The sequence below is a fragment of the Acinonyx jubatus genome, chromosome C1, assembly GCF_027475565.1.
Source record: "Acinonyx jubatus isolate Ajub_Pintada_27869175 chromosome C1, VMU_Ajub_asm_v1.0, whole genome shotgun sequence".
NCBI classification, from domain to species: Eukaryota; Metazoa; Chordata; class Mammalia; order Carnivora; family Felidae; genus Acinonyx; species Acinonyx jubatus.
Window position 1 is genome coordinate 86,531,867 of NC_069381.1, and position 20,161 is coordinate 86,552,027.

Here is a 20,161-nt window from a genome sequence, read left to right on the forward strand (position 1 = left end):
GAATCCACCCCTCCTTACTCAAAAGTCAATTTATTTTCTGGTTATAATCCACCCTTTTTGTGACAACTCTGGTCCACAAACATGATGATGATGGCTCACTGAAGATTTATTATCACAATTCTACAAAGTAATTTAGAACTACCATTTCATCTAATCCTCACGAAATACTGTACTTATCTTCTTTTCCTGGGTTTTGGGAGGTTAAATAGCTTAGCCAAAATCATGAGCTAAACAAATTACAGACCTGAATTCCCAGCCAAATTCTGATTGGCTCAAAGTTGGCAGCTCTAGTCTACTCTGACACCCTTAACTTCCTCACTCTTCACTGGTTCTTTTCTTATTATTGGTTGTGGATAAATACATGTGCATCATAATAACAAGAGGCAAGGCATTCAATTCTGCTTGTATTTCTACCTACTGTCCCACTATTTTTTAGCCATATGGCTTACTTGGGTTGCTCTACATGTACCTATCCCACTTCTTTATCAACCGCCTTCATTTGAACCCCACTGTAATTATCCATAAGAATTATCATGAATGCCCAACAGACCAAGTCCTGTTCTCTCATTTTCCTTCTACTCAGCTTTCAGTATTCGTGGTCTTTTCTAATATTCAACAAAGGATACTTTTTAATCTCTCGGCCCTCATGATGGTGTGCCCTGGATATATTTTCTAGCACTCAAGGACCTTTTTTTTTAAAGCCATTTTATCCACATTTATGAATGAGTTTGTTTTAATCTTGGAGGATGAGAATTTTTTAGGGAAATTTATATGATTAAATCAAAAGCAGAAACAAAAATAGAGAAATCTTGACAAAGAAACGTAAGCCTAATGAACAGACTATAGCCCATAATCACTTAAAAATAAAAAATTTAAATCCAATAAATATAAGATAAAATAATTGGTTAAATGTTTTCCATGTCATTCACTGTAGATCAAAATTCAAATTACATGAGAAGAGCAGCCACTTTCTATGGGTTTCGTTTACAGACTTTGGAAATATTGGATATGAACTTGTAATACAAGAGGAGTGAAAAGTGCATACTTCTAATATAAAGCAGCAAAGTATAGTTTTAATCAAAACCCCAATTTTATTTTTTAAAAGGAGCAAAATCAGAAGCCTTTTACATTATAATATCCAACTCCCTCACAGGTCTTAGAGTTTCATAAAGTGTGGGAAAATGTCATCTCATTTAATTGAATTTGAAATTTTCTCTATTATAAATATAAAAAGAGGTGTGTTTATATGCCAGGCACATATGCAGAGAGAAGGCAGTGGAGTATGAAGAACTAATATCCTTGAATAAAAAGTAATAACTTGTGCAAAATGGCAGTATAATATATTTTCTCCTTGAAATTACTTACAGGAGCACCTTTCTCTCCAGCTGGACCAGGAGGACCCTGGGGTCCTGGACGCCCTGGCAATCCAATTGGGCCAGCTGTACCCGCTGATCCGCGTTCTCCTGGTGAGCCCTAGTACACGGGGAAAAAAGGTATTTTATTATTAGTGATGGGAAACTGGCTTAAGAATCACTTATTTAATAATAGAGTCTCATAGTATAGTAAATAATGTAAAGTCACTTTTAGACAATTCAAAGATCTCAAATAGGAATAGTTGTACTATTTGAATGATTAATTTCTAGCCCCAATATTAAGCACAGATATTGAAATTAGGAAACTTTGATATAAAAATTTTAATTTTTAAAGCTTTAATGTTTACAAGTATCTTTTTTTTCATTTAAGTGTTCAAAATGGTTCACAATGCTTTATGAAACACGAATCCAATAAACAACTTATATGATTTACTCCTGTATTATTACGGATTGGCAGAATACATTTTCTAGGCTAGTATTTCTCAAAGCAATTTCTGGGCTTCACCTCAAACTTGCTGAATCATAATTTCAAAGTCCTAAAAAAGAGTTCAGAAATTGTCACTGCATTAGGCTACAAATATAATTTTTTACATAATAAAGTTTGATAATCACTATCCCAGAGATTGGACTTTTTCCCAGAAAATAGGTCCTTAATTTATCTTAGAGTCTGACAGGGATCGTTGGGTTTTATTATGAACACTGACAGTATAATTCATATAATTAGGTATGTCCAATTGAGTTTCAAAGAAGATGCCATATATTTTCAACTAATTTGCTTAAAAAATACCTAATATGTAAACTTAAAAAAATAACATGTAAGACATTTAATAAATCATTATTTAAAGAAAGAATAAAGGAAATGCAAACATATTTACTAAGTCATGTAAAGCTCAAGTTAACCTATTTACTATTTCCAACTTTATTTAATGAAAAATAACAAGAACTTTGTCTTTGGATTAGATCCCTGGATGGATGGCTAAGTTGTAATTTGCCATTTTCTTTTGTGATTGAACTAAATGTGAAATATTAGAAAATAAGATTACTAGCAGTTTTCCTTAAAATGAAGATATTTAGATAATAACATCATTTCAAAAATCATAGAAGAAATGACTTATAAAAGCTGGACAATACAATACCTTAACATTTATTTTCTAACATTATACTTCCCATATAATTGGAAATCTTTTTATTATACAAATATGAATTATTGACTTTGTTCTAATTTATATTTTATTAGGTAGAGAATCAATTCCGTATGAACACAAGAACAGTGATAATAATGACAACAGTTTGTATCGACATAGTGCTTTACAATTTACAAAGCCATTCCACATTCATTTTGTCATTTTTATTCTCACAAAAAACCCACTGAGTTGACAGAAGCCTTAGCATGTCAGTTTTAAAGGTGAGACCCCTGTGGCTCAGGGGTCATTTATCCTTCTCATAATCATGTAGCTAGTCAAGGGGAGCCTGGAGGGCTCAGCTGGTTAAGCATCCAACTGTGGATTTCTGCTCAGGCCGTGATCTCATGGTTTGTGGGTTTGAGCCTACATTGGGCTGTGGGCTGACAGCATGGTCCCTGCTTGGGATTCTCTGTCTCCTTCTCTCTGCTCCTCCCCCACTCATGCTGTCTCTGTCTCAAAATAAATAAGCTTTAAACAAAAAGAAAAATCATGTAGCTGGTCAAAATAAATGCTGACCTTGCACTCCTTGTGCTTTGTCCACAAAGCCACCACTGTTTCTCTCTACTGGTGATATCAGTGACTCCCAAGGGTTATTTAATTGGAATTTCTTTACATTTAGTGCCTATTCAATTGTATCTAAATAGTCAGTGATTACAAAAGATTACAAAAATATTTACTACTTAACTTCCTGATATGATTTTTTCTAGCTAAATTCACAAGGTACAGAGAATAGTTTTTATGTAGCCAGGTCTCTGAATGCTAAAGCAATTAAAAGGAATTAACAGACTATAGATTTGAAATTATTGGCAATAATCTTAAGTGTGCCACTAGAAAAAGTGATTTTGTCTTTAATTTTTTGCTTGTTTGTTATAGGACTATTTGAACCACTGTTGTAGATTTTTTAATTACAGTGTATCTTAAATTTAGGAGACAAATAATTTGGAGAAACTCCAAAAATATGGTGAAAGAAATCATGAAATTTAAGCTTGATATAAACAAAAAGTGACATTTTTGAGCTATAATAAGTACATATTTAAAAACAAACCCAGAAATTGTTCCTCATATTGCATAATAATTAATCAAGAGTTGTTTGAAAATTAAATTTTCACCAATTACATATTTCAAATACTAAAGAAGAAACAATTACAAAGGAAAATTGCAGTTTTTTAGACAATAAACATCTAGCCTCTGTAAAAATGTTTTGAAATTCAATAATATTAAAGAATATATATACATATATATGTGTATATATAATGTATGTGTGTGTGTATGTGTGTGTGTGTGTGTGTGTGTGTATATATATATATATATATATATATATATATATATTTTTTTTTTTTTTTTTTTTTTTAGAGAGAGAGAGAAAAAGCGTGAGTGGGGCAGAGGGCAGAGGGAAAGAGAGAATCTTAAACAGGCTCCATGCTGCACGAGGCTCAATCCCAGGACCCTGGAATCATGACCTGAGCGGATATCAAGAGTTGGACACTCAATCGACTAAGACACCCAGGCGCCCCTGTTAAAATATTTTATGAAAAAAAAAAGTCAACCACAAGTGGCATAAGTATTAACCAGGTGGCATACTTTGGATGAATAATTTGAGAGGCCAGTGCAGAAGAAAAAAATAAGAGTAGAGTCCTCTAAGTATTTTTGCATTCAAGAGGTACTGCTCTAAAAGTGAAAGGAATATAAAGATTTGTCTCTACTTATTAGAGAGAGGGAGGTCAGAAGCAAAGTCTGGAGGATAAGGTTGAGGGCAAGGAGGAGGGAGGGAGAGAGAGGTAGGGAAAGGAGGGAGGAGCAGAGAGAGAGAAACAGAGACAGAGAGGAGGAGGAGAGAAGAGAGAGAAACAGAGAGAGAAGTAGGTGGAGGAAAGGAAGAGTGAGGAGAAGAACAAGAGGAATAAGAACAAGGACCATGAAACTGAGAGAAATAGAAAGGTGTTCTTTGAATTACAAAGAGAGAAAGATAAAGCGCTTTTTTTTTTTTGTAATAGAAAAATATCACCAGAAGACAGTATATAATGTGACTCCCTAAAGATAAGTCTCTACTTATCTGAAACACTGGTGCAGACCACATGACCGCATTACATTTCTGCTTTAACATTTTACTTGTAAAATCTCAGAAAAGGATTACTACTCATTAGTGTTGTCAAAATCTAAACTAAGCATCCAATTTAAGTGCTGAGATATTTTATTTGTAATTGACTGTACAAAAAGAGATGCAATTTTGATTTGTCAGGCCATGAAATCTTTCTCTTTAATTCTGTTTGACATTAAACCCCCAAATGTTGGAAGACTACCCAAAGAAGATATCATATTAGACTGTATTGAGGTCGACAAGCATGAGACTAGAATGATAAGAAATTCACTAGGAAGCAGAAACTTATATTTAAAAAATGTATTATTTTCCAGTTATCGAGCCTATTAAGCAATTATTGTGTCATTTTCTCTGTATATGCAATATAATTTAATTCCAATATAGTTTGCTTATTTTTCAGATAAATACCGTAAGGGCCTGATGTGCCATAATCCACACAAAGATCTTCCTAAGTACTGAGTACTTCATAAATAGTGTTAGAAAAGAAAAAAAAAGAATCCTTGATTGTTTGTACCACTATAATTCAAACATACTGTGCTAAATCTTAATAAATAGGAGAAAGAGCCATTTAAGACCACTTCTACCAGAATGAGCTCATATTCATTGAACATCCTCTAAAATGAGAAAACTTCAAAGAATATGGCAATGCTTATGTCATTCATCTTAATAGTCATTCTCTGTCATTCTTATAGTTCATTTAAACTTTGTTAATCATTAGAATCTTTGCTTCTTGTCACTGTTACTTACAAGCTTTTTTTTGTTTTTGTTTTTTATTTAACTTTCAAAACCAAAGAATTGTTTTTAGTTTGGAGAATTATTCAACACATTTGTGGGACTTTTTCATTATGTTCCACCTTTGATTTTTAAAAGCTAACTATTCCTTCTTATGTACAGAACTCTATAAACAATTTGGATAATGTATCTTTTTGAGAATGTATTTATCCTTGATCTCCCCCCGCCCAAATACTCATATACACATGCTCAGAATTTTTTTACTTTAGATTTTAGTATTGTAATGTGTAAATTATTTTCTCCTAATATATCATAGATTTCACTGTCCCTCTAATACAATATGCCTGCTGTTACCTCTGAATTGTTGGTCACACTTACCTTCTACCTTGGAAAGTCTTTGGTCTTTTCCTGCACTGTTTAAAAATTCTAGCCATTCTTTAGGCACAGGATGACAACTGTCTTTTCTAAAGGTTGTACTATTCTGAGAATTTAAAGCATGAAACATCCTTCTAAATGTTTCTTGCACAACTTACCGTAGTATGCTAGGCTTTCTACCATTATTTTCTGAAGGAATAAACGCACCATTGGGCATACTGAATTTTGTTCTGTAAATATCCCTATGATTTCTTCATCAATACTTCCAAAGCAGAAAATATTTACTGTATGCATCAAATAATTATAAGTAACAACAATAAATGTAAGAACATGATAATAGAATTAGAGATATGCACTGGTGTTTCCATGAAATATATGAACATAATAGATATGTTGAAAATTTAGGGTCTAGGGGCACCTGGGTGGCTCAGTCACTTAAGCGTCTGACTTCAGCTCAGGTCATGATCTCACAGTTAATGAGTTCCAGCCCTGCATTGGGCTCTCTCCTGTCATCACAGAGCCTGCTTTGGATCTTCTGTTTCCCTCTCTCTCTGCCCCTCTCCTACTTGCGCTGTATCTCTGTCTCTCTCAAAATAAATAAATTAGCTTTAAAAAAATTAGGATCTAAATGTTATTATGTGTAGTCAATAGAAATTTCCCAAATTTGCAGGAAAGAGAGAATCAATTGAATATATATTTTATCTAGAAAATGTGGTATTACAATTAAGAGAAATATGTATTTCCTTAACTGGATACGTTATGCCAAGAAGCTATATGAAAATAATGATTAGCCTTACTTAAGAAAAGAATGCTTACTAATTTTCTACAAAAGTCTGTTTAATATTTAACATTAATCAAATAAAATGTTCATGTACATCAAGTCAAGAAAGAATGCTGATTTGGATCAATAACAATGTGTACAGTTTGTAGATATTATATGCTATTTTTTATGGTGAAGCTTAACTATTTTAATTACTCCCTTGGAGCATTCATAAGATTAAATTTCAGATTGCCATCTTGCTTGTAGAACCTGCATTAAAATTAACAATAAAAACACATTACTTTCCTGCAGTTAAAATATTGCTTCATGATCTTGTCACAGATCATTAACTTTGAAACAGTAGATGAAAACAATAAGAAGACTATCTGGATGTATATTTGTGCCCTAAAGTACAACTGTGATTTCTTTTTCCATTAGTTATTTCAAACATTCTATAAGTCTAGATATTTCTAATAACAGCATGCTCTGCAATGATTTTGTTTTATACATCTGTAAATGAATAGTGAAAATCTCTGATGATACCTACCTATTAAGCAAATGGTCTTACAAACTTGCAAATCTTTTAAAAATATTCCCAGGCCAACTTTTAAAAGAATAAGCCTTATGAATCGCTTAGTCCCAACTGAATCATTGGAGAAATCTCATAAAAAAAAATGTAAAACCAATATTAAAAAGAGAACCTATTTACACATTCCACAAACACATAGTTAGAATCTACTTTCTTCTGACACTGACTGGGAATACAAAATGTATTAGGGTAGGTATCAGCCCTTGAGAAACGTTGCAAATCCATTTTTTTCCATAAAGGGTAGACATTTATAGTGATAGAAATTATTACATAGCTCTTTAACCAGCTTAGGTAAGGAACAGTGGGCTTTATAATTGTCAGATAAATAAAATTTTCCATTTAAAACAAATGCATTTGGGTTTCAACATAGATTAAATTGATAAGTGATCAGCTCCACAAAGGTGGGATTTTTGCTTATTTTTTTCACTGACCTCCAGAACTTTGAACAGTTACTAGAACATAGCAGACCCTAAGTAAATAAACATGTCAGTTGTATATGTGATCTTTTTCCTTTCCAGCAATGGAGCCACTAACATTCCCATCTTGAGCAAACTGACCAAGCACTCAATGGCTCACATTTCTCACCAATAAAATGGGGACAGAAATAGTTTGCCTTCAGGTTTTTGTGATGCTTCATGTGGTGATACCTCTAAGTTTCTTTGAGCAATGTCTGTCGTAAGGTATAAATGCAACAGATCTTAAGAGAACTGTCCATGAACATCTATATATTTCAAAAATAGATATGCAATCTCAAAAGAGCGTAGTGGTAAAATTCAATAGGGAAAAAAAAAAAACAACTAAGGTCCAGAATTTTATATGATATATTTAAGGTTATACTATTAGAAGAATGGTAGAGATTTTTCCACAGAATAATATCTTTAATCCTAATTTAAACTGTTTGTATACTCATGTTTTACATCAATGGTGAATATTTAACACATCAAAATTGCTTAAATGGAAATAACTCACCAAAAAAGGGCTAAAAACTACAGAAATATCATTTTCCCACTTCATTATTTCCATAGCAATGGGAACATGGCAAATTAAAAGTTTTCCAAAGGCATTCAGTAGTTGTCTTTTTGTTTTATTGTTTTCTTTGCTGTGCAAAAGCAAAGGCAATAGAATATGTTGACTTGCATGAATTATAATAACCATAATATCATAAAATATTGTGATTTTAATAGTAAATATTAATCACTACAGGTCACATGTTTTCAGTTGAAAGGTGAACATTTAGCTGCTTTTAAAAGGGAGAATTTTACATTTCTCGATTTAGTTACCTTTCTTTAACTTTATGTTAGCCAATCCTCTTCTGCAGCCCTTTCCCCTAAACTTTACAATGAAAATAAAACAAGAAGCAATAGTATCAGTTTATGTTCTTGGAGCAAAGAGAACAGTGGTTATTCCTCTAACTGTTCAGACACAGGAGAACATCCAGATAAGCATTTCCTGTTATTTTCACTGGGTGTTTCATATTCTGAGGAACGTTTGTAAAGTAAACAAATGTGGTAAACAGAGAAATGATCTCATCAGGATCCAGTTAAAAGGCAGCCCACTAGAGAGGAGTTTTATAAGAAGAGAAAACTAAGATCCAGGTTATACGGTTCATCTAAGGTAACACTTAAAATAAGGGTAGAGATTTTTTCCACCCTTTTTTATTTAAAGCACGAACACAAGTTTTTACAAACTGGAATAATTCAAGTAGAAGGAGGAAAAAAATCTGCCCTTTCTTTTAAGGCAAACTTGACCTTCACGGCAAAATGAGTTTGAGGAACCCCCAAACTCCCCAGATTACACATGTTGTAGATCATAAAGCCAAAAATTCAGATAAAATATCAAGCATTACCAGAATATAAAGCATAAATACTAAATGATTAAGTCAAAATCTTGCAATATCTCAGTCTTTGGCCTTTAATCCCTACCATCTCTATCCTTTGGTCATCCCTGATTGGATGTCATAATAACCTATTATTATAAACTATAATAAACCTATATAATAAACCTATTATAATAAACCTGGATTCCAATAGAGAAAATGCACTCTATCTCAAAAAGTATGGTATATGATGAATTAATCAGTAGGTATAATCCTTTTAAGAATTTATCTATTCCTTTGATTGAGGACTAGGTAAAAGCCAGTGAAAAGAAAATTCTCTGGAATTGGGTGTAGAAAAAAAAATTAGACAAAAATAAGAATTATGATAGGAAACACATGTAAACTCCTAAGAAAGAGATGACAAGAAAAAATAATAGCACACAAAGAGGAAAAGGAGAGTCAGAATTATCAGCAGATAGTCATGAAATAGAAATCATAGGAAAGTATGGATGGCACAATTTTGAAATCTTGGACATTCACCTTTATAAGCTCTACGTCTGGCCCCTTCTCATATATACTATCTCCACATTAACTGCAACCATTCTCAGGGGGAAAAATGTGGTTGTAAGAATGTAAGCCTTTTATTAAATGCACTATTCTGTTTTAATCCGCTTATTTCTAGAGAAATAACTATTGGTAAGGAGGTGGTTCCATATCAGAAAAAAACATATGCACAAGAGAGTTTGTTTAGGGAATACACTTTCCTTGATTTTCTTTTGTGAAAATATAAGTGGTAGGTACAATCTGAGAATTTACTTGCATAAGTATGTTTATATATTGTGTATTTACACAAATATAAAATGTTTACTCAAGTTTATGTTCAACATGTGAGAAAAATTCTTCACTGCCTTCCTCTCTTGCCACTCAGTCCTTGGTTGCTTTCTGCTTTGTGTGTGTTCATCAAGACATCCACTTAGTAAGTAAACCCCCTGAGATCAGAAAACATGCTTGTGCTTTGACTGACATCTATTATCAACTCTTGTGTACAACATCATGCATACAGTGAGCGGTTGGTTTTTGCCAAACTTTAAAAGCCCAAAGTCACAGCACCTGTTGGGATCATTTTGTTTATCTTAAGTGGGAACACTAAAAACTGTTTCTTAATATATTATCACTTCTGGTAGCACAACCTTTAGAAAATTTGCTTTCCATATATAAAACTGATTTTTATTTATAGCTACAATTAGAACATGGAAAAATCATTGTTCTCATCTTGTCTTCTTTATTCTATATTTTAAGAAATTACTTATTATTTATTATGTTGTTTTATCTACTTCATATCTGTCTTCTTCAGTATACCATAAGCTATTTGCAGGAAATATCTATTTAATGAATCTGTATAATTTTAGCTTAATAGACTGGCTAATGTATTCAGATATTTAATTATAGTTTTTCCATAAGAAAAGATGTATAGCAGTTTACAAAGAAGACATAAAATTTAAGAAAATATAAATAAAAAGACAAAGAAAAAGAAATAGGCAAAAAAATAGATAAGACAGTAGCCTTTTATGGCAAAAGATAGAACCAACAATATTAGTAATCTAAAAATGCATACTATAGACAAATGTCCTTCCCAACTTCACGCCATAATCTACTGATGGGTTATGAAATCAATTCAATGGGTCCTGTCCAACACTTAAAAAATTAATTATAATAAAATAGTATAGATAATATTAAAGCATATCACATGTACTTTTTTGATAGAACTGAATTTGGAAAGTTCCTAAATTTTGACCCTATGATTTCTGTAAGTCAAAGCCAAAAGAGAAATCAATTTCACAATTCATAAGTTAAAAGGGGATGGGGAAGCTAGCTAACTGCTAAAGAAATTACAAAGATTTCTAAAGCTAGGAGTAGCAAGAGATTTCTTCTAAGGATATTCATAACGAGGGCCCTGCATCAAGCAATCTCTCATATCCTCAAACAGATCCCTTTGGTTGATAAAACTCTACACATCGTAGTTCCTCCAAGCATAAGCCAATGACATCACAGCTAGACCTTTCAGAGTTCAGTAAGCCCGCTTCCGTAGGATATCATAGCAATGTGACAAAGATAACCCAGACTGTATTTCTGACTGAATGGATTATGAATAAAGAGAATGAATGTCAAAAATATTTATAAATAAACATATGGACACAAGGTTGGATGGCTGGCTATTAAATATTATATTTTGCTTTGTATGGATTAGAATACATAAAAAATATAGTGCATAAGGTACAAAATTGTGACATGTACGAAGCTTAAAAATCTCACTGTGAGCAAGAACTGTTAATTAATAAAACCCCTACTTAAGGCTTTTAGTTTTAGTTCATCAATATCCTGTGCAATGAGGGAATTTATTTCTCTAGTAATCCAGAAATACACCTAGGATTCTCTAGTAATCCAGCACACCTAGGCTCCTTAAAAATTGCATTATAGGATTAATAAGCTAAAGATACAATGGAATACGGAAAACATCTATAGTCATTAAGTATTCAAACTGTACGTCTGGTTAAGCAGTTTGATCTCACATTCATTCAAATTAGTTATAAAGACCACGTAAAGGAATACTAAAGCCAGTTAGCTCTGATGTTAACTCCTGTAACTTTCTCCCTTTGAACAAAATTATTCACAGCAGTGGAGAAGGGTCAGGAAGACTTGGGAAAATGCAACTGACAGAGAGAAGTGGAGAGAGGTGGAAAGGTACAGAGAGGTAGAGAGAGAGAGATAGAGAAAGAGAACACTTAATTAAGCAAATTCTTGCAGAGTGAGAGGCATACTTATCTGGAAATGAGTCTGTGTAATGTCTCCAAAGGCTTTTTGGCTTTTTATCTCCAAAGGACCATGAACATGGATAGGTTGTTTACCTTCTCTAAACCTCTGACTTTTTGCCTTTAAAAATGTAATGATAATATCTCCTGAGGTAGCAAGAATCAAATCAAATAAAATTTATAAAGTTCCTAGCATTAAGGTTTGAAAGAATAAACACTTTTGTTTTAATATTTATTTTTGAAAGAGAGACAGACTGAGTGCAAGCGGGAGAGGGATAGAGAGACAGGGAGACACAGAATCTGAAACAGGCTCCAGGCTCTGTGCTGACAGCTCAGACTCACAAACCATGAGATCATGACCTGAGCTGAAGTCAGACACTCAACCGACTGAGCCACCTAGGCGTCCCAAGAATAAACACTTTTAACATTGCTTCACTGCCCTTTTTTATTTCCTTTACCCGTCACATTCTTTATCCACCTTCTTTCCCACAGAGAATTCATCACGTTAATATTTTTTTTCTTTAATATGAATAACTGCAAAATCCCATCCTTCTCCATTCTTATGAATTTCAGTCCTGCATTTACCATGACATGGTCAAAATCTCAAAGGCAAAGTTAGTATGAGATTGATAAACACTCAGAACTATCTATTATAGAGTCAAGAAATTCTACAGGTTATTTTTACCCCTTCATCCCTTATGACTTAGAATTTGGCTGTCTCTCACCAAATGACCAGATATTTTCCTCTGATATGTTGATGTCACCCGTTGATCAACATTGCAAAATAGAACTTGTGATCTTTCTTGATAAATCAGTCACCACTCCTGATTCCTTGTGTTCACTATCAATTGCAACCTAACACCATAAAAAGTCTTGAACCACAAAAAATAAGAATTAACATGAATAAATTTTCTGGCTAAAATATGATTTACATCTAGAAAATCAACAGTTTTCTTTCTTTTTTAAAAAATGTTTATTTATTTATTTTTGAGAATGGGGAGGGGCAGAGAGAGAGGGAGAGAGAGAGAATCCTAAGCAGGCTCTGTGCTGTCAGCGCAGAGCACGATGAGGGACTCAATCCTATGAAATGTGAGATCATGACCTGAGCCCAAATTAACAGTCAGATGCTCAACCGACTGAGCCACCTAGGCACCCAACCTTTTTTCTTTTAGTCTTTTCATTTGGAATAAAAACTTTTCCAATCAAATTTCACATGCAAAAAATTGTTTTAGATAGAGTAAACAAGGCTTTGTTAAAACTTATTACGAACTAGAAGTCATCATCATGAACCTCTTTAGTACATTTTATAGCAATTATAGAAATAGCATAAGGAACTAATAAATATGAATGATGTCTTTAGTGGTTCCTCTTGAAGAATTTTCATTGGATGATGGATACAGAATTAGATATGTGAATTTATTATGGGAAAAGGTGTTAATTCAAAATAACTGAACTCACAGTGAGCATCTGTGGAACATTTCTATTAGCAAAATATAAAGCTTTTTAAAATCTCTTGTGACTGTTGAGAGGTTTTGGGTTTCCATGTGAAAGTCTTTGTTGTTGTTGTCTTTGTTGTTGTTGATCCTGACCAGGTAAAATTGCTCTGGGAATGGAAGGCAACACTAAGCTGTCATTCCCACAAGGACACAAGCTTAAGGTATCACTCAGCTTTCATCTTTCCTCACTGCCCACATCCAATCTTAGTAATAAATCCTCTCCTGCCATCCCAGTGTTTGTGACATCCGTACTGTCCTTCGACTTCCCACTGGCCTTGTCACTGGCTCACTCATATTATGACATTGATCACAGCTTTCATGCTTGAGTCTCTCCCATTTATGTCCTATATTATACACAATGATATTTTCCCTAAAATTTATTTTTTTACTCCAAAAGACTGTATTTTTTTACTCCACTTGCTCCAAAACCTTCAAAACTTCAAATTACTTCAACTTACGACTTTAGAACTTCAATAATCATATGCCATATTATATATCTGCTCTAGCTTTAAATTATGTGAATATGTAGCAGAGTGCCTGGATCCTAGCAAGAATTTATCAAATTTTAGTCCTTCCTCTCAAAGCACTTGCTTTAATAAGATCGGATATCCCCTAATGCCTTATCTTTTTTTTTTTCTCACTCTTAAATGATCTTTCAATCTTCTGCACTCTGTGAAGCCAAGTTCAAGGGCCACCTCCTGCATGACCTTTTTGCTGCTTTCTCTTCTCTGCCTCCCAACCTTGCAGAATTAATGTTTATTGTTTGTATGCCATTAGGCATCTAATCATTGACTGCCTTGCAGTGCTGTTTAGAGGCTGGTGTGTTTCTTTTCGAAAGGGTTTACCTTAAGGTCACTTAAAGGGATATGTTCTATCGAACTTAATTGTATATAAGGAAGTAGGTAGTATTGCCAAATAAATGGTGTTAAAGCTGACTAAATAAATATTAGATTTTTATATCATATTTAATATATAATTATATATGCAAATACTTGTTGATTAATAGTCTATTAAAGTATATCTCTTGTGTATACTATGCAAATAGAAATACAAATACATGGATATTAACTTTTCCAAACACCTAGATAGCATTATTCGGGCCCTAAAACTAAACAATTTAATTCTTGTAATGGTGATTCAGGTTTCACAGATACAATAACTTGATCTTAAAAAAAATATATATATCCTAAAATAAAATCAGTTTAGAATATGAAATTCTGATTAAATGTATTACATTGTGCTGAACATTTTGAAGATTCTATGCTCAAATAAAAACTTCTGTTGTGTTCAACTTTTGTTCCTGCTAGTGCTACCAGCACTTACTTATCAGGATATTTTAAGTGTTCTACATATTTTTGCACATATAAAAGGTCAAATATAGTTATTGAAATACTTATTTTTCTTTTGAAAAAATCTTTACAATATGTCCATACCTACCTTAATCACTGTAATATGACATTTATGTGATCTTCAGCTTAAATATGTTAATCAATCAGCCAAAGGAAAAATGCCATGTTCTCAGTATTAGTTATGCTATATACACTTTACTCCAATATAAGGCTTTCTGACAACTCAAATAGGTAGATATGGAATGATTACTGTCTGTCAGACACCATGCTGTGAATGTACTAAAATACAGAAACTCACATTCTAATGAGAGAGACAACCAGTTATATTCCAAAGTAATTTGTGAAACACAAACCATAACAAAGAGCACTAAGGGTGAAAAAATTTCACCAAAAAAATGAAATGGAAGTAAAGTGTCAAGGAATGACCACATAGAGATTTAACATTTAAGCTTGATCTTTGTAGATAAGTAGAATTTTTGTCAAGTAGAAAAGGGAAAATGGGGTCTTCTGTAAGAAGGGGAAAAGTAAATAGTATACTCTCTGCAAAGTGTAAAAGATCATGGTACTTTGAGAAGCAAGAAGTTCAGTGCATTAAATTGGGTAGAATTAGATGTAGTCAATAAGGCAAATAAAATAAGCTACAGTGACTGGCACCAAGCCATGAGGATGACTTGGTCATGCTAAGGAGTCTGTTTCTGAAGGTGGCACGGGACCATGAGAGGCATTAAAGCAGAGGAATGGCACAGTGTACCGGTAATTCTAGAACCAATGGGCAAAACTGCAGAGGCTAAAGGGATGGAGTCAAAGGCATGAATGAAGACACTATTAAGCAAGGAGAGACAGGAAAGAGTCTGGACAAAGGTGGTAGCAGTGGAAATAAAGAAAAGGGACGCCTTAAAAAATCATTGGAGGGGGCACTAATATGACTTTAACATTTTGTACTAGAAAGTTGAGAGAGGATTTAAAGCCACTTCCAGCTTTTCAGACTGGTGAAATAAAATAGAGAATGAGATGAGGCCACTAAAATTGGCAATTTGGCTATTACTGGTAACCTTTCTGAGAAAAGGTAAGAACAAAGGTGAATTCATGGGAGAAAATGAAGACTGTATTCAATTGCTTTCAGAGGGATTGATCTATATCTCAAAAAAGAAAAGGTGAAGTAACAATCTGATATTTTCTCATTTTCCAGTTATTTCATAAGGTTACATTAACCTGCTTTTTAAAAGCATTGACAAAATTCAAGTCTCATCAAGTACTCACAATAAGACAAATTATGATTTATTTCCTTGGGCATTTATGAAGCAAGTTAGCTCCTTTTACCTCCTGACAGCAGCAGTGGAGTAAATATTTCCAATCGTCTAAACTCTTCTGTGTCTGCACTCATTAGCGCATACAATTAGTAGAAACCAGGCATTGACTGATTTGATTGACGTGTGTTTATTTTCTCTCCCACACACTGTGGGATCACAGCATGAGAGTAATGAAAGAAGAGTCATAATTTGCAACCAAGGGTAGCATGGCTATTTATTATAATCATACTTACAACTGGCCCTGGTGGGCCCTGGGGACCTTCCCCTCCTTTCAGTCCAGGTGCACCCTGGGAAATGAGAATAAAAACAAAGAAAATGAATCGATGTGAATTGAATATAAATAGGGGAGGTAGGATTTCTAAAATGAAGATGTTAAGAAGTGTTTTTAGACACAAATATATATTGCTATATATATTATGATAATCAATGCTTATGCTTACATATTTCCCCTTCATTACTCATGAATCTTTACTTAGTCAAGTCCTGAGAAAAATGTTTCAATAAGCAATCTCATTCAGATGCTTTATCTATATGCTGATTATACCTGAGCTCCAGGAAGACCTCTTTCACCTGGGAAACCACGCAGTCCTGCTGGTCCGTCTTTCCCTGAGATACCTTGAGGACCGGGGTCACCCTAAAGAATATAGTACACATTAGTCATGGAGAATAATTTCTACAGGTTTCTATAAGCAAAATTGTTATTACGTCTAACCTGGAAGTAAGGCCTAAATGTTATTCAATAATGAGAATATTGTGTGGAATGCCACATACATTATAATGAACTAATCATATTTAAGAATGTACAGGGGCGCCTGGGTGGCTCAGTCGGTTGAGCGTCTGACTTTGGCTCAGGTCATGATCTCATGGTTCATGGGTTTGAGACCCGCATCAGGCTGTGTGCTGACAGCTCAGAGCCTGGAGCCTGCTTCGGATTCTGTGTCTCCCTCTCTCTCTGCCCCTCCCCTGCTCATGCTCTCTCTCTGCCTCAAAAGTAAATATAAACATTAAAAAAAAAAGAATGTACATACATGGATGGCTTTATGTAAGTGATGCTAAGTGCTCTTATGTTATTGTTCAGTCACACCTTGAAGTACAATAACTAAATATTTTACTGATACATCTTTCTGATCCATTGAAACACTGTGCTAACAGTTAGAGACCCTATGGACAAGTGATGAAAAGCTACAGTGGAAAGTAAATGGATATTTTTAGCCAAGAAAATTCTGTAAGCATGTCATACCTTTGCACCTTCTTTTCCTGCAGCACCAGGAAGACCTTGCTCACCAGGAGGGCCGGGAGGGCCAGGATGTCCTCGTTCACCTATTGGACCAGTCTCACCCGTTGGTCCCTAAATTGGAAAGCAAAACCTCATTAGATTGTGCTTTTGTTTTTCATAAGGATAACATAAACCCCAAATAAGTATTACTCCCTTTTACAATAGTTTATTATTCTCATTTATTTTCATAATGTCCTACAAAACATATAAGAGCAGCACGGATCCAGGAGGAGTCTGAAAAGAGCAAGTGTTGTCCTTGGTAAGGATCTGAGTGTACAAGGGACATACATAGGTAAACTCAAAAAGCTATTTTCTTTGTTTAATATCAGAATTGCTTCAGAATGATGCCAGTTAAAACCACAGTTTTTAACTACAGTTTCATCCCATTCCCTCTTTTTTTATATAAGATATCAATGAGTTTAGGAGTAGAAGAGGCATTGGTACCACAGGGGTAGCTGCTCAATGAATCACTGCTCGATAAGAAGCCTGGGTCCCCTGGAAACCAAACAACCAAAGTAGTTCTCCTTGGAATTTCCATGACTGGAGACCTCCCTACAGTTAATCTATATTCATTTGACAAAATCTAGGGAATGTAGCAGGGAGATCCTGAAGGCTGTGAGTTTGGGCTGGCAGTTCCTCCCGGCCAAAAGCTATAACAAATAGCCCGCTGCCTTAAATTGCTGCAGAATGCCAAAGTGAAAAATATCAGGTCATTTATGTGTCCCCTGAGTGGTGCTGTTTGGTGGTGCTAAAGTTTAATGAGCTTTCAAGTGTAAATTGAGAATGGTGACCAGTTGCTCTCTATCTCCACTTAGAATAAAGCAAAATGAAGGATTTAAGTTAAAGGCATATAAAGAGAAAGTTTCCAGATGCCAAGGTTGTTAAACAGCGGCATGTGTTGTTGAAGTTGTTTACACATTATCATTCTCTGTTATTTTTCTAAAAATGCAACAGATTCTTTGCCTCTGGTCTTGGATACAGAGCATATCTGCCTCAACTTTGAGTGTAAATTTCTAGGTTTAAATTCTTTTATTATGTATTACTTAAAGTCCTCAATTTATCGTTAATGTGCAAATACTTCCCCGGAAAGGAACTGTTCTTGAATATCTGATCACTGGAATTTCAATAGTAAGCAATGTAAAATTGATCCTAATTTAATGGCTATCACTATTGAGACAAAAATGAGCAACATGACTACAAAAAATGGAGTGAATATTAAATATTGCAATCAATATAGTTCCTAGTAAATCACTTCCTTTGTCCTAATATAAAAATTAGGCTATTGAAATAGGACATTGGATTTTCTCTCTTAAAAGAACCAATGAAGAAAACTAACTCAATGAAAATGCATCCTCAACAAAACACCTGATACTTTTATGCCTTAAAGTAGGGAGGAACAACAACAACAAAGATCTCAGAAGCCAGATGTCTACATTAGGCAGAGATGAATTTCCAAAAGGTATAAGGTCCTGAAATATTCAGGGAAGCCCCTTGATGTCTACCTTCTAGTTGGATTTTAACTTCATTTATTTAATGTAAAAGGAATAATTCTTTCAGTTATAGTTTTTCACAGAAAATTGCCATGAAGCTGCTTGCAGTGGAAAAAATAAGATATTTTGAAGGTAATTATTGAGGGAGTATTTTTTTAACTAAACCTGGTAAGCAGTTAAGAGCTTGTCAGCACACACACAAAAAAGTATGCAAAAAAAAATAATGCATATTACATTTTCTTTATAAAAGAACAAACAGCATTTCCCTTTTTTTGGGATTCATCTTTGGAATTAAATGATTAGCCAATCCAAGAATTCTTCATTTTTGCTTCTGTCACACATATTCCTAGAAAGATGATGCAGTTTTTTCTTTCTTTAGTTCCATATGTATTTGGATGTGCATGCTTGTGTGTGAGTGTGTGTGTGGATGCATAAAGTGCTAAGAACGAATTATAGGCTGAGAAAAAGCCATTTAATGCAATTAAATAATTAAAACACTTATTCAACTGCTCTTGCTCTTTTGCTATAGCAGGGGTAAAATTCCAGCTGAATAAACTAAATATGTTCTGTCCATTCAATACCACTTTGTCAGAATAAATATTTTCTATTCCCACAAATTATTCCATGATTCAGTATACTGCATCAATCATTGGGACTCTTTCTGCCACCTATGTCGAAAAAGCTATTCGTCTTTGTCATTGTTTAGACATATTCAAAGATTACAAACTAATATTTTATCATTGATGGAAATCATTACAAAGACAAAAATATTAAGAAACATGTAATAATGACAAATATTACAGTTTTAGGGGAAAAAAGTTGTGCTCAAAGATTTATATTATATTTGTAATATATTATACATCTAAATCTAATTTATACTCAGAAATCTGAAGTCATTTTGTAATTTGAAATTCTAGGAAAATATATGGTTGGCCTTTCTAATAAAGCATTTTGGTAGTGTTAGTAGGTAGTACCATGGTCAGTCAGGCTTTTATGTTAACTTCATTGTGAATTTTCTGACTGAATTTTCATTATTTGCTTCATTCTCTTTTCTCTATGCATCTAACTGAAATAATTACTTCAGCTAAGTAAAGTTTGCTAAAGTTTACTTGAGATAGGCCAGTGGCATGCATTTAAATCTGGTATATAAAACATAAAGTACAACATTTTGAATCATAATAAAATGGGCAGATTTTATACAGCATAGAAAAGATGAAAATATAAATAGGAAAATAAATCTTGTTAGAGAAATAAAGTACAGGGACATACCTGTGGTCCAACGACACCCCCTGGTCCTGGAGGGCCAGTCTTGCCTTGAAATCCCTGAGGAAAGAAAGCTAGACGTTACAAAAGCATAGATTCAAATTTGTAAGGTAACTCACATTAAAACAAAGTCACTTTTTGGTTAAAAATACTCATTATTAAATGTTTAAATATAAATTATATTCTAGTTTTCTTTGAAATTCAAAATTGACCGTCCTCACTATTTCACATTATAGTCCA

General features: G+C 33.7%; 1 protein-coding gene across 5 annotated transcripts in view; it reads right to left on the reverse strand.

Moving 5' to 3' along the window:
- The window catches only part of COL11A1 (collagen type XI alpha 1 chain), a 215,235-nt gene that overhangs the window by 50,179 nt on the left and 144,895 nt on the right, over window positions 1-20,161 (reverse strand). For all 5 annotated transcript variants that reach the window (XM_027058472.2, XM_053214541.1, XM_027058475.2 and 2 more), the window contains 5 exons: window positions 19,928-19,981; window positions 17,133-17,240; window positions 16,437-16,526; window positions 16,126-16,179; window positions 1,366-1,473 (listed from right to left, as the gene is read on the reverse strand). In XM_027058472.2, the coding sequence (XP_026914273.1) occupies window positions 1,366-1,473; window positions 16,126-16,179; window positions 16,437-16,526; window positions 17,133-17,240; window positions 19,928-19,981 (414 nt within the window). The remainder of the gene's footprint in view (window positions 1-1,365; window positions 1,474-16,125; window positions 16,180-16,436; window positions 16,527-17,132; window positions 17,241-19,927; window positions 19,982-20,161) is intronic.